We start from the raw sequence: 12,312 nt of genomic DNA on the forward strand, positions 1-12,312 counted from the left end.
GCTCAGGCTCAAGTCATGATCTCGCAGTTTCATGGGTTCGAGCCCTGCGTCGGGCTCTGTGCTGACAGCTCAGAGCCTGGAGCCTGCTTTGGATTCTGTGTCTCCCTCTCTCTCTGCCTCTCCTCCACTGGTGCTCGGTCTCTGTGTTTCTCCTTCAAAAATAAACATTAAAAAAAAAAAGAAAAGAAATGTGGGGCAAAGCAAAGGGGGCTCTCCTGACCATGTTTATTACATTAGTGGAGGGGGAAAAGTGACAAGGTAGTGCAGGCAATAACTGAGGCAGAAAATAAACATTTTAAGACAAAATTATTTGGAAGCGCCTAAAGAACAAGTAAGTGGAGGTGGCTGGTAAGCAGGCTGGCAGACACGTCAATCTGAATCTCAAAGAAAGGGAATGGGTGTGCTGGTGCCTGAGGAAAAGCTGGAGGGCAAAGGAGCTTTGGGGGTAGGCAAGATTCAGGCTTGAAGGAGGAATGACGAGGAAGTGGGGAGAGATAAGAAAAGGACAAAGCAGGTTCAGGGCCACAGACTAGTTTCGGATTTGGCATGGAGCTCCTGTAAGCAGAAGCAGTGACACAGAAGTCTGGGTGGGTCCGAATGTGTCCTCAATTAGAAAGCTATTAGAAGTCCTTACCGGCAAGAAAAGCCTGTACGCGTGTGCTCTCTGCATTTTGCAGAGTGACCAAATATCAGCCTGAAAGAATATGGCCTCATCTTTAAATGAAGTCGAAACCTTCATAGCTGAAGACAGGCTATGAAATGAAAACATTTTAAAGTGCATTAATGTAAAGGATTATTAGGAGACTATCTTAGGGGTGCCTGAGTGGTTTAGTCTGTTAAGCCTCCAACTCTTAGTTTTGGTTCAGGTCATGATCTCACAATTACTGAGTTTGAGCCTTACATTGGGCCTGCTTGAGTTGGGAGCCTCTTTCCCTCTCTCTCTGCCCTCCCCCCTCCCCCAAATAAACTTAAAAAAAAAAATAAAGAAGGCTATTTTAAAAAATATTTTTTTAATGTTTATTTACTTTTGAGAGAGAGAGAGAGAGAGAGAGAGCGAGTGGGGGAGGTGCAGAGAGAAGGAGACAAAGAATCCGAAACAGGCTCCAGGCTCTAAGCTGTCAGCACAGAGCCGGGCATGGGGCTGGAACTCACGGACCGCAAGATCATGACCTGAGCTAAAGTCGGACGCTTAACCAACCAACAGAGCCACCCAGGTGCTCCAAAAGAAGACGATTTTAAATGTTTACATGCCTTAAGAAAGTTTCAATCACATAAGAAGTACACATTTATGGACATTTACTATTCAAGTGAGGTTAATTTAAGATACACTGGAGCACCTACTATGGGCAGGAAAGCTTTGGGGAGAGAGAGCATATTTCTACATATTCCTGCCTGCCTGTGGCAAGGGCAGCTCACAACTGCAAAGCTTACTGAGATGCAAGGCATATTCACCTGCCATTCCAATAGCAATAATGTCAACCAGAGAATCTTACACTTGCAAAGATTATTTGTGGGGTGAAATGTAAGTTAACCTCTGGAGAAAGGGTGGGATTTGGCAGAAAGTTAAGGAAAGAGGACTGGGCACTAAGAACCAAGAAAATAACTCATAGAATACTTGGCTATATCAGTTTTGTGCTGTATCGTATGCCTCTAAAGGTTGTGGCGGTGTTTTTCTTTTCTTTATTTATTTTGGGAGTGGAGGTGCAAGTGAGCGGGGGGCAGAGAGAAAGAGAATCTCACAAGGGGCAGAGAGAGAGAGAGAGAGAGAGAGAGAGAGAGAGAAGCAGGCTTCACCTGAAGCAGGGCTCACGTTTTTTTTTTTTTTCTTTTTATCTGAAGCGGGGCTTGAACTCCCAAACCATGAGATCATGACCTGAGCCAAAGTCAGATGCTTAATGACAGACAGCCACCTAGGCACCCTGGTGTTTTGCTTTTAAAGGCTGTGTTTTATTTACTACTTACTGGATAGACACAAAAGAATTTCCTTTCTTTCATGTCTTTTTACAGTTAAAATTTATTTAATAGGTAATATAAGTATATCATAAACATTTTTTCAGTTACAAAAAAGGAGATATTGAAAAGTCTCTCTCCTGACCAACTGTCATCTCCAGAGATTTCCCTCCTGAGATACTCTTTGAAACTGCATTTCTTTAAACTGTTTAAACTTTGATTTTCTTTTAGTTCTGACACGTCCATGATTTAGTGATGCTGAACTAAAGACCTACAATAGAATGCTTCTCTTTGTCACATCCCCAAAATTTGCACAAAGAATGCAAGTACTCTACAATCTATGTTGGACTTCAAGAGGCAGACAGGACTACAAGTTAGAAAAAAAAAAGAAAAAAAAAAGCCTGGATCTTATTTCCTTCTCATAAGATAGGATTTTCTTCTCTATTTTACCACACTTCCATTGAGTCAAACAATTAACTTATCTAATGAATGTCTATTAAAATACACACACACACACACACACACACACACACACACACACACACACACACAAACACACACAAGCCCCTACTACCTACAGGTCCTTTATAATGTAGGAGCTTAAATCAGGAAAGCAAAGTTCATCACAGCCACCTTATACATTAATAGACTATATCAAGTTAAGTTTTGGTCTCCAAAATGGTTCACGCACACCAAGAAGAACATAAGGCAATCCTTCAGCTTAAAGAAAACAAATTAGGACTTGTTTAAAATTACTTTTTACTTCTCCCTTTCAAAGTTTATATCGTAGGGTGATTTGTCATGTATAAAATAAGTTAATATGTTGGTATCTGCATAGCATTTATAAAGGCATATGTTGGGAGTTCATACTCAAATACATTCTCCTAGTGATGGTATATAATAAAGAAGTTTTAAGAATTAGGGGGCACCTGGGTTAGGTGCCCAACTAGGGGGCTTAGTCGGTTGGGTGTCCAACTTGGGCTCAGGTCATGATCTCACGGTTCTTGGGTTGGAGACCCACATTGGGCTCTGTGCTGACAGCTCGAAGCCTGGAGCCTGCTTCAGATCCTGTGTCCCCTCTCTCTCTGCTCCTCCCCTGCTTGCACTCTGTCTCTTGCTCTCTCAAAAATGAATAAAAAACATTAATAAAAAAATAAATAAAAAGTTTTGAGAATTAAATAGCTCAGTATATTAGGTGTTCATTTCTAAAAGTAAATATTTTGTCAAGTTTGTAAAAGTATATGAAGTGCTAATTTTAATGGGATACACAGAGAAAACAACTGTAAAAGGGACAGATCAACACTTGGCCAGACTATATATTTCTAGAGTTAAAAGTAGATAGCTTATTTTTTGGTATGTGGTTCTTTTCAACCATATTCCTGCTATCAGAGTTATTGAAAATTAGGTGTACCATGGTTAAGGAGATGGGCTCTGAACTCACAATGTCAAGTTCAAATCTTGACTCCATCACTTACTTTGGAGAGGCCTAAATGGCACATGGATAATGGTCTTGCTGTCTGGCACTTCAGCAGCCAAAAATGTTAACAATTATAATTAAATAAAAAGAGCATCATTTAACAAACATTAGCTTTAGTAATTGAAATGAAACAGCTGAGTCACTTTTTAATTCAGCATAACTTTTTGGAAAGATGTTTTTTGGGCTCAACTGAAATGTATCTAAACAAATGGAAGCTTTTGCCTTCTTTTTTATCAAAAAACAAAAACAAAAACAAAAACAAAAAACCTCAATATCACTCCCATGAGCTATTTTGTCTTGGAACAGCTAATATAAGTTAAACAATGTCAGTCCCTAGCCAAACAGATATGGGAATAACTGTATACAGTATATCTTCTTGGCTTCATTTTTATGTGGAACATGTGTTTATATTTTGACCTTTTGTCTTTTTTTTTTTTTTAAGGCAGAACCGTTTTTAAACATCAGCAACTGGAATGATTTTTTTTTTTAAGTTTCCAAACATATTAAGTTACACATGGCAATGCCTATTGCTGAAACATTTATAAATGTTACACCAACTGTGTTTACAGTTCCGATTTTTTTTAGATTGTTTTGTTTTCATATAAGCCATGACCTGAAAAATTTAGCTCAAATTCTTTCCACAAAATAATTACATAATGGAACAGTCTGAGTCACTTTGAATTTCCGAAACACAAAACTCGCTCCCATAAGATAAAGACAGTGATGAGTATCATAGTGGGGTTTTTATGACTAACTCTACCATAACTAAAAGGCATTGATAAGACTGGAAGGACTATAAGAACATGGTGATTAGAATCCATCCAACTGAGAAAAATCACTGCACTCTTTTTTATTTCCCATTGCCTATCCTTAAGCAATTGACATAAAAATAAAGTCTAAAAGTAATTTCGCTGCAGTGAAAAAAAAAATCAAAGAACAAAAAATTTGGTAATTCTGAAGACAAAAGTACAAAAATACTTCTCTTTAGCCTTGCCTCTTAAACCTTATCTATCACCTTGATGGAAGAAAGAATTTATAATATGTAAGTTAATATAAACAGCACATAAAATGTAAGGAATAGTTCTATGAAAAAGAAGACCAAAATCAATCAAACTGGGGTTAAGGAAATTATTAACGCTGTCAGTGCAGAGCCTGACGCGGGGCTCAAACTCCTGAACTGTGACTTGATGACCTGAGCCAAAGTAGGATGCTTAACTGACTGAGCCACTCATGAGCCCCCACAAACGGATTGTTTCTTCAGAAGTCCAGAGATGATCAACTTAAGAGAATAATCATTTCTTTTTTTAAGACAAAAAAAAAAGAAAAAGGAAGGAGTTGGCACTCGATATTTCTACAGTGAGTAAATGAGAGAATGAGTACAGCATCCTACCTTCCAATTTGCATACGTTCCTTCTAACAGGTCACCCCAGGTTCCAGCCCCTTTCTGGTATCAAATGACTGTGGACACCACTCAGGCTCTGTGGTCAGTCACTCAATCTCCTTCACTGAACCCCAACCTCTACCAAAGGCCTTCTTTAACTGCTAGTACTCCCATTACTTGACTTTCTAAATGGATCACAAAGAAGCCTCCCACTGAGGAATTCAAAGGTCTCTTGTCAGTATTTACACAGTTGAAAAAGAAACACATTTGGTTTTCTTGAGGCAGCCAGGAACAAAATCTTGACAGCTGGAAATTTACTGGAACCCACAGGGCTGGGATTTGCAACTACGTTTCAAGGGATTTGAAACTATATTTCAATAATAATAAACATTTACTATTTACTCCATCCTACCAAGACCCAGCACATCCCTATGTGCAACCTCAAATGGAAAGCTTAGAACTCTCTTATGTTAAATAATGGTTGACCAGTTGGATTTTTAAGACATGCAGACACATTAAAGTATTCTTCAGTTTTTGTTCTGGTGTTTTCCTTTTGTGCTCTCTTCAGACAAAGTACAAATTAGTCAAAGAACCTTACACAAATCCCAACTGATTTTACTCTGCTCTTTCTCCCACCCACCCTCCCTTTTCCCTGAGCCTAAAGTAACAGATGGGTAAGAGTTTGAGAAAAGACACTATTTCAAGTACTTTGATTTCCCAATTTCAATCCCCAAAGCGTTCACTTATTACTACTATTAAAATGAATAATGTTTTACCTGTTCTACTCTAAAAATCACCATCTAAACTCAAAATATTTTTTTAATTTTAAATCTTCTCTATTATTGTTTTATGCTCATAACTAAAATAATGGCATAAATATTTTAGCCATTGTCATGAATGATGTAATTTCCATTTCAGGAGGATTTAAAGCTACCATATAAATTTAAAACTTACCATGTAAATTTCTAATAGCCAAAGGCAATAAAGTCTCATTAATTTAAAAGTCTGGAGCTCTTAGCTACAAATGATGAGTTGAAAGGATGTGGGTTTTATTACTGCGCAACATAACTTCACATTAAATCCCAAGTGGAACTGCCACGTAAGCTCATTTCCTACTTCATTTCTCTAAAAAGTGTAAACACTAGATTCATTTCCACAAAATACAATGAAATTGCTATTCTGCAAGAAGTTTACACTCCTGTAAGATTTCATGTTAATGAGGTCATTTGTCTTACATGGAAAACAATGCTTGCTATGTGCACTGTCCTGAGGGACCCTTATAAATATTAATCCATTTATCCTCTAACAACCTTATGAGGTGAGTACTACTACTGTGATTATATGTCAGTATGCTTAGCACAGGGCTTCAGATGTGAAAGAAAGTAAGTGTTGTCTGACTTTCATGAACATTTTCAAACGAATTAAATGTATTGAAGAGGTTGACGAAGAACTAACAATTGGCTGCTTTGTCTCATAATCATCTCTAGCGGCCACAGAGAGCAAGCTCTTAATAAGGACACAGAGATAAAAGTGAGCCTAATACATCAGCCAAAGCAACAATTCATTAAACCTATGATTACTCTCTACATGTTCCCACTGTCAATTAGGCCAAGAAGTCAATAGGTGGAAGTGTTTTTTTTACTCCCAGGATGAGCATGGTGAAGAACACTTTCACAGAAGGTTCTTAGGAAGCCCATACATGTATGTATAAATTTGTTCTCTTAATCTCATCCCACCACTACAATCTCCAATATTTTCTGTGATTTTAAGGATCTCTAATAAATTCCCCATATTCCCCTTAAATTGTAAAAAAAAATCATAGGTAGATACGATTCTCCAATAAAGATTTGACATAGGCCAGAGTTAAGAGGATTAAGTCATAGTTTTTACATGGTGAATTTCTATATATATATATCTTGACATGCTTGCTTTATAAGATATTCTATATTTTTGGCTTGTGTACCCACTTTGAACTCTAGATTTTTCTTCTAAAATATGGAAAATTAGTCCTCTATATTTTGTATACAGTTTATTTTTTTTCCAGCTTGATCTTCATGTACCCATAAGTAATTTAATTTTCTTCTGACCACTTGTCAATTTATAGGGATAATGTGGAATTTTATTTACTTCATTTTATAATTTCAGCAACTTCACTAAAGAAATTATTGAGCAACATAAGACCTCACAGTGATGCCTACGTGAAACCATTGATTATCATAGATTCTACTCCAAGCTGGTACTGATCCAACTCTTTGGCCTACTGTAAACCCTTTTAATATATTCTAAGCCTGGGGATACTACCCTTTCAGAAGCAACATGTCATGCTTGAGGTGCTTTCTGTAGCATGGGGAAGAGGGAAGCAGTCTCCATCATAGCTTCTTTAAGGACTTAAGACTTCCCTGGAAGGGTTATTGCCATATGCCATTATCATTCTAACACCTGAAGGTTGCCCTTTTATCCAGAATTGAAAGCAAAATGAAAGCAACACAAGTAATAAAATTAAAAAAACAGGATGGGAATGGGAGAGCTACCAGCAGAGAAAGGGATCCTTCAGATCCCCAGGAAAGAAGACCACCTTCACCCATCTGACCATTTGGCCTACTGCTATCAACGACCAGGCTACCAGACTCTGACTCACTTCTTTGTTTCAACCACCACACTGAGGTCAAAGTCATATGTTTGATCCCTACCTGAGCCAAATGGGAAGCCACCTCACTGTCAAAAATGTGTCCAACCTCTCATAAATATCATCACTTGTCCTAAAGGGATTCATGAGAGTGGGTATGAACCAATCCATGCAAATTCATCACCATTACTGGAAAAATAACCAGGAAAACCTGATCCATGAGTCAGTCCATTGTACAAATTTGATTTAGGAAGAACTCTCTGATGGTCTTGGGGCAGATAGATGTTGAGTAAGAAACCAGGCTCTGCCACTTAACTAGTTCCATGTGTAATCTTGGACACGTTCATTTATCAGAGCCTTATAGATAAAACACATCAAGGGTCTCAAGTAGAATCTGACACAAAAGGGATGTTCACGTGATGTTGGCCCCAGCTCCTCTTAACTTTTAACCTGGGAGTTAAGAGAAGGATGGAGCCAGGTCCACCAGTGTTTCAATCCTGGTTCTGCAACACATTAGCTGTGAAACACTGGGCAAGTGGCGGCCTCATCTTTCTCATAAAGCTGGGATAATGAATCAAAGTATTCAGATAATGCCTGGCATACAGCAAATGCCAATAAGCGGTAGCTACTTCTGTAAATGTTAGTAAGACAAAGACATTATTATCATCGCTATCTGTTGATCAGTGTTTCTCACAGTGTGGTCAGGGAACTATGGATATAAGAATGACCCAGACGGTCTGTTTAAAAAAAAAAAAAAAAAAAAAAGATCCCAACCTATTCAAAAGCTCTCCTAGAGTAGTGCCAGGTAATATTCATTTCTGAATCAAACTTGCTTGAGATGTATACTAAAATTTAAGAATGAGCGACCCAGTTGGTCTTGTGCTGGGTCACAGTAAATTAAGACTCACCAGCTAGTACTTATTCTTTACTATGCTAGGAGAATTGCCCGGTACCTGATGTTTTATATTTTGGAAATTCTTTGGAACTAAACATTAAACTGATAGGCTCACTCCTGTTATTTTTTCTTCCCCCCAATGGTACTATTTTGACTTTTTCCCCCACTCCAGCCAGGGGAAGGCAAACTATGGTCTTGGTCTGTGGCCAATTTTCTACAACCCCAACAACCAGAGCAGATGTGTGTTTAAAATGTTGTTGAAAGAAAGAAAGAAAGAAAGAAAGAAAGAAAGAAAGAAAGAAAGAAAGAAAAACATATTCAATGGAGACATTGTGTTGCTCAGAGCGTCTAAAATATTTACCGTCTAGCCCTTTACAAAAAGGTTTGTCAACCCCTGGTAGTCTATATATTTTTTTTTTTAACTGCAGATCTCACACAATTTACATGCTTAAAAAATAGTAACAATAAGGGAGAATTAATTAAAATAGAAGATATTCTAGTAGATATATTCTAGTGCACCTAATAGAGGCAAGTACCACTGCCAAAGTTTTTGTTATACACGTATGCGTGTGTGTTTATCAGATAATGATCAAATTGAATTTGGCTGTAGTCAAAAGTAATTTTAAAGTCCTTGAGGGCAGGGGTGGGAAATAAATAGTGCAATCGGCTAACGAGCATTCATTAAAACTCAGAGTAATTTTTACAATAAAGGTGCCTTGGAGAACATAAAAAATCATATAAAATGATCCCTGCTGCTTAGAAGTTAATGGCTTATTCATTACAAAATGGTAATAAAATCAGTTTTGTGTACCATATACACTGTTATAAGGAGAAAATGGAATCATCAATGCAAAGTATTTCAAAAGTATCATACTAGAAAATATTTTAGTTATATTAACATATCATCTCAAACATATGCAGGTTTTTTTCTTAGCACCTCCTTAATTCCTAGTTTCCTCCAATCTGGGAAACGAGTCTTTTTTTTTTCCTTTGTGTGTGTGCATGTGTTATGTATGTGTGTTTGCATGCATGTGTCAGGAGAATAAAACAAAATGCTTCTGCCCTTTCTGTGTCATCCATTATTGGCTTCTTCTCAATTTAAAATATGCTTTCTTTTACCTTTCTCTTGTTTCTAGCAAGAAAAGCACTTGATTAAATTCTTATGCAAAAAGAACAATAAAGACTATGATCATCTTATCCCTAGCAATACTACAAAGTCCAAAATTAAAATTGTTAAGGTAACAATTTTTCTTCTTCTCTTCATAGGACACAAATTTCCAGGGTATTTGTGATTGTTTCAGGCCAGCTAAAAATACATTAATTTTATAACACATTTGGACAAATTTGCAAAGGAAAGAAACACCTTCCTAGGAACATACTCCAGGAAATAACACTTTAAAAGGTTTTCATTCTACAGAATACACTGCAGACACACAAACCACAAGCAGTGTAAATAAATACACACTGGTGCAATGCTGAAATGCACATCTGTCTTACACCACAAAGAGAAAACCCTTCCACACCACGGTGTTTCAGCTTGGGATGCCATAAAGACAGGATTTAGGCATGTAGTGTAAATACAGGAGGCTGTAAATGTGTGTGTGTGTGTCTGTGTGTGTTAGGGAAAGAGGGTTGTAAGCAGAAGGGGTGGGACTTGTCAGGAGCAGCTATTTGAGAAAATTCCTTTTTCTTTCCCATTCATTCTTTCCAGCTTGTGTCTGGCACAGTCCTTACAATTACTCACTGGCTTTTCATTCTAAAGACAACCAACAAGCTTTCAGAACTTCCTACAGTGTTTTTCACATACTTTGTTTTTTTAAAAGGCACCAAATCATTGAATATCTGTTTTAAATAAAAAGTAAACCATTAGCCCTGTTCCTCATTCCAAAGACCCCATGAGTTGCCGGCTAAACAGGATCCTTTGTTGTGTGTCCAAAAATAACACAACGCGGTATTGGTAAATTGGGAAACAACAGATCACTCCGTTTCCAAGAGTGTCAAAGTTATTACCATAAATTTCGATCTGCCCCAGTGAGTCCAATTCCATGCTCCTTTCAGCAGCAAAGCCAATCCAATTGAATACCCCTCGCCTTTTCTCTTTGGACACCCCATTAATATAAGGGCTGCAAGAGGATGCCAAGTGGGCCGGTTTCCTCTACGCACAATGGTATCCGTACAGCGAAATCTCTCCAACCACAGTGAAAGTTGTCTTTCAGATGCCCACCCCACACCGGCCGTCCAGTGCCAGAGAGCCCAGGACGAGAGGGGGCAGCTGGGCAGAGAGCCGTCACCTTTCAGCTCCCCACCTCCCCACCCTCCCCACGAGGGGGAGGGCACGACACGAAAGCAGAGTAGGAAGGTGGGCGAGTGGGAGAGACAGAAATGGATGCTGAGGGGGTGGGCGAAATGGAAGGTAGGTTAGGTGGAGAACGCGGGGAGAGGCGGGTGGGCAGAGCTGCGGGATTATAGAGCAGAGTCGGGGAACAGCGCGGGCGAGCGGGGGCGCGCAGGGGGTCGGGTCCTCACCGTTGAACGCCCCGGTGTCCGCGGCCTCCTCCTCCTCCTCCTCCTCCCCGTTCTCGGAGTCGGTGTGCATGGGCTCCTCCGCGAAGTTGACCCCCTTGCTGGGGGTACCGCCCCCGGCGGCGGCGCCCGCGTCCCCCCAGGTCCTGCCCTCATGGCCGAAGCGCGCGGCGCCTTTGCGCTCGTTCTCCTGCTGCAGGCGCGTGAAGTGCTGCAGCGCGAACTCCAGCAGGTCCGCGGGCTGGTGCCTCAGCACCTCCACCGTGAAGCCCTGCAGCAGCTCCGTCAGTCCCGCGGGGATCTCGATGCTCATCCTGCCTGCCGGGCGGCGGGCGCCTGGGCGCCGCCCTCGCCGCCTCCCCGGACCGGCCTGCGGCCCCGCGGCCGCCGAGAGAGCGCGGACGGCACTAGCGGCGCTACCCGCTGCGAGCGCGGCGCTCTGGGCCCCGGCGGCCCGGCTGGCCCGGCCCGCGGCTCCCGGCGCGCGGTTGCTCCGTCCGGCGGCGGCGGCTGAGCGAGCGCGGCCCCGGGAGGGCTGGCAGCATCTCCGGCTCCTCCCGCTCCCGCCGCCGCTGCTCCTCTCCCCCCCACCCGGGCCGCCCCGCCCCCGCCGCGCCCGCGCCCGCGCCCGCGCCCGCGCCCGCGCCCGCGCCCGCGCCCGCGCCCGCGCCCGCGCCCGCGCCCGCGCCCGCGCCCGCGCCCGCGCCCGCGCCCGCGGCCGCGCCCGCGCCGCGCCGCGCCGCGCGGGAGGGGGCGTCGGGGAGCGCCCACGTGACCCCCGGAAACCATGGCAACCTCCGCCGGTGGGCGCCGCGCACCGCCGCTGGGAAGGTTGCGGTGCGGAAGACGCCGGCTGGCGGCGGCGGGTTGGTGGGGCGCCGCTGCTGGGCGCGCGCTGGGCGCGGACTCCTGTCGGCACGGCCGCAGGTGGCCCCCGGGGTGCACCTAGCCGTCCACCTGTCCTCGCTCCGGTGCGGACGGGCCTCTCGGCCGAATTCCACAAGTCCTTCAGCACCAGGAACTGCGCAGAGCTGCTGCCACGCGAATTGCCCCGAAACTTCAGCCTCCACCTCGGTAGCGGCATTTTATTTTCCTCCGGGAATCTAGTTGCATTAATAAGTGTTGGCAGTGTCTTTTGCTTTAAAGTCATATGTGCTACTGGTTGTCTTTTGGACGAAGAAATAATACCCCATCCTTGTGACACCTTTCTTTCTCTTTTGCTGCATTTTATCCAGCCTTCCTCCATACATCCTGTTTATGTTTTGTTTTACTGACAGTAGTAAATTGTCCACTCCATGCATTTACTACTATTTATGAAGACAAATGCACCATTCATTATGAGGCCTTTGTGAAAGTTAGTCGATGCCCTTCAAACAGGATAGTGAAACATTATGAGTAAAATGTTATGGTCAGGGCAGATAGTCCTAAAGAAAAAAAAAAAAAAAGCTTTGCTTGATGAG

At 42.1% G+C, this 12,312-nt stretch overlaps 1 protein-coding gene across 2 annotated transcripts in view; it reads right to left on the bottom strand.

Moving 5' to 3' along the window:
* Positions 1–11,419, bottom strand: part of PRKAR2B (protein kinase cAMP-dependent type II regulatory subunit beta) — a 101,223-nt gene extending 89,804 nt beyond the window's left edge. The window contains exon 1 of one of the 2 annotated variants that reach the window (XM_047841892.1): positions 10,856–11,419. In XM_047841892.1, the coding sequence (XP_047697848.1) occupies positions 10,856–11,165 (310 nt within the window). In that variant the 5' untranslated portion in view covers positions 11,166–11,419. The remainder of the gene's footprint in view (positions 1–10,855) is intronic. The other variant, XM_047841885.1, reaches the window with a different exon arrangement.
* Between the last annotated feature and the right edge of the window lie 893 nt (positions 11,420–12,312).

The sequence above is a fragment of the Prionailurus viverrinus genome, chromosome A2 (assembly GCF_022837055.1).
Source record: "Prionailurus viverrinus isolate Anna chromosome A2, UM_Priviv_1.0, whole genome shotgun sequence".
Classification (NCBI taxonomy): domain Eukaryota; kingdom Metazoa; phylum Chordata; class Mammalia; order Carnivora; family Felidae; genus Prionailurus; species Prionailurus viverrinus.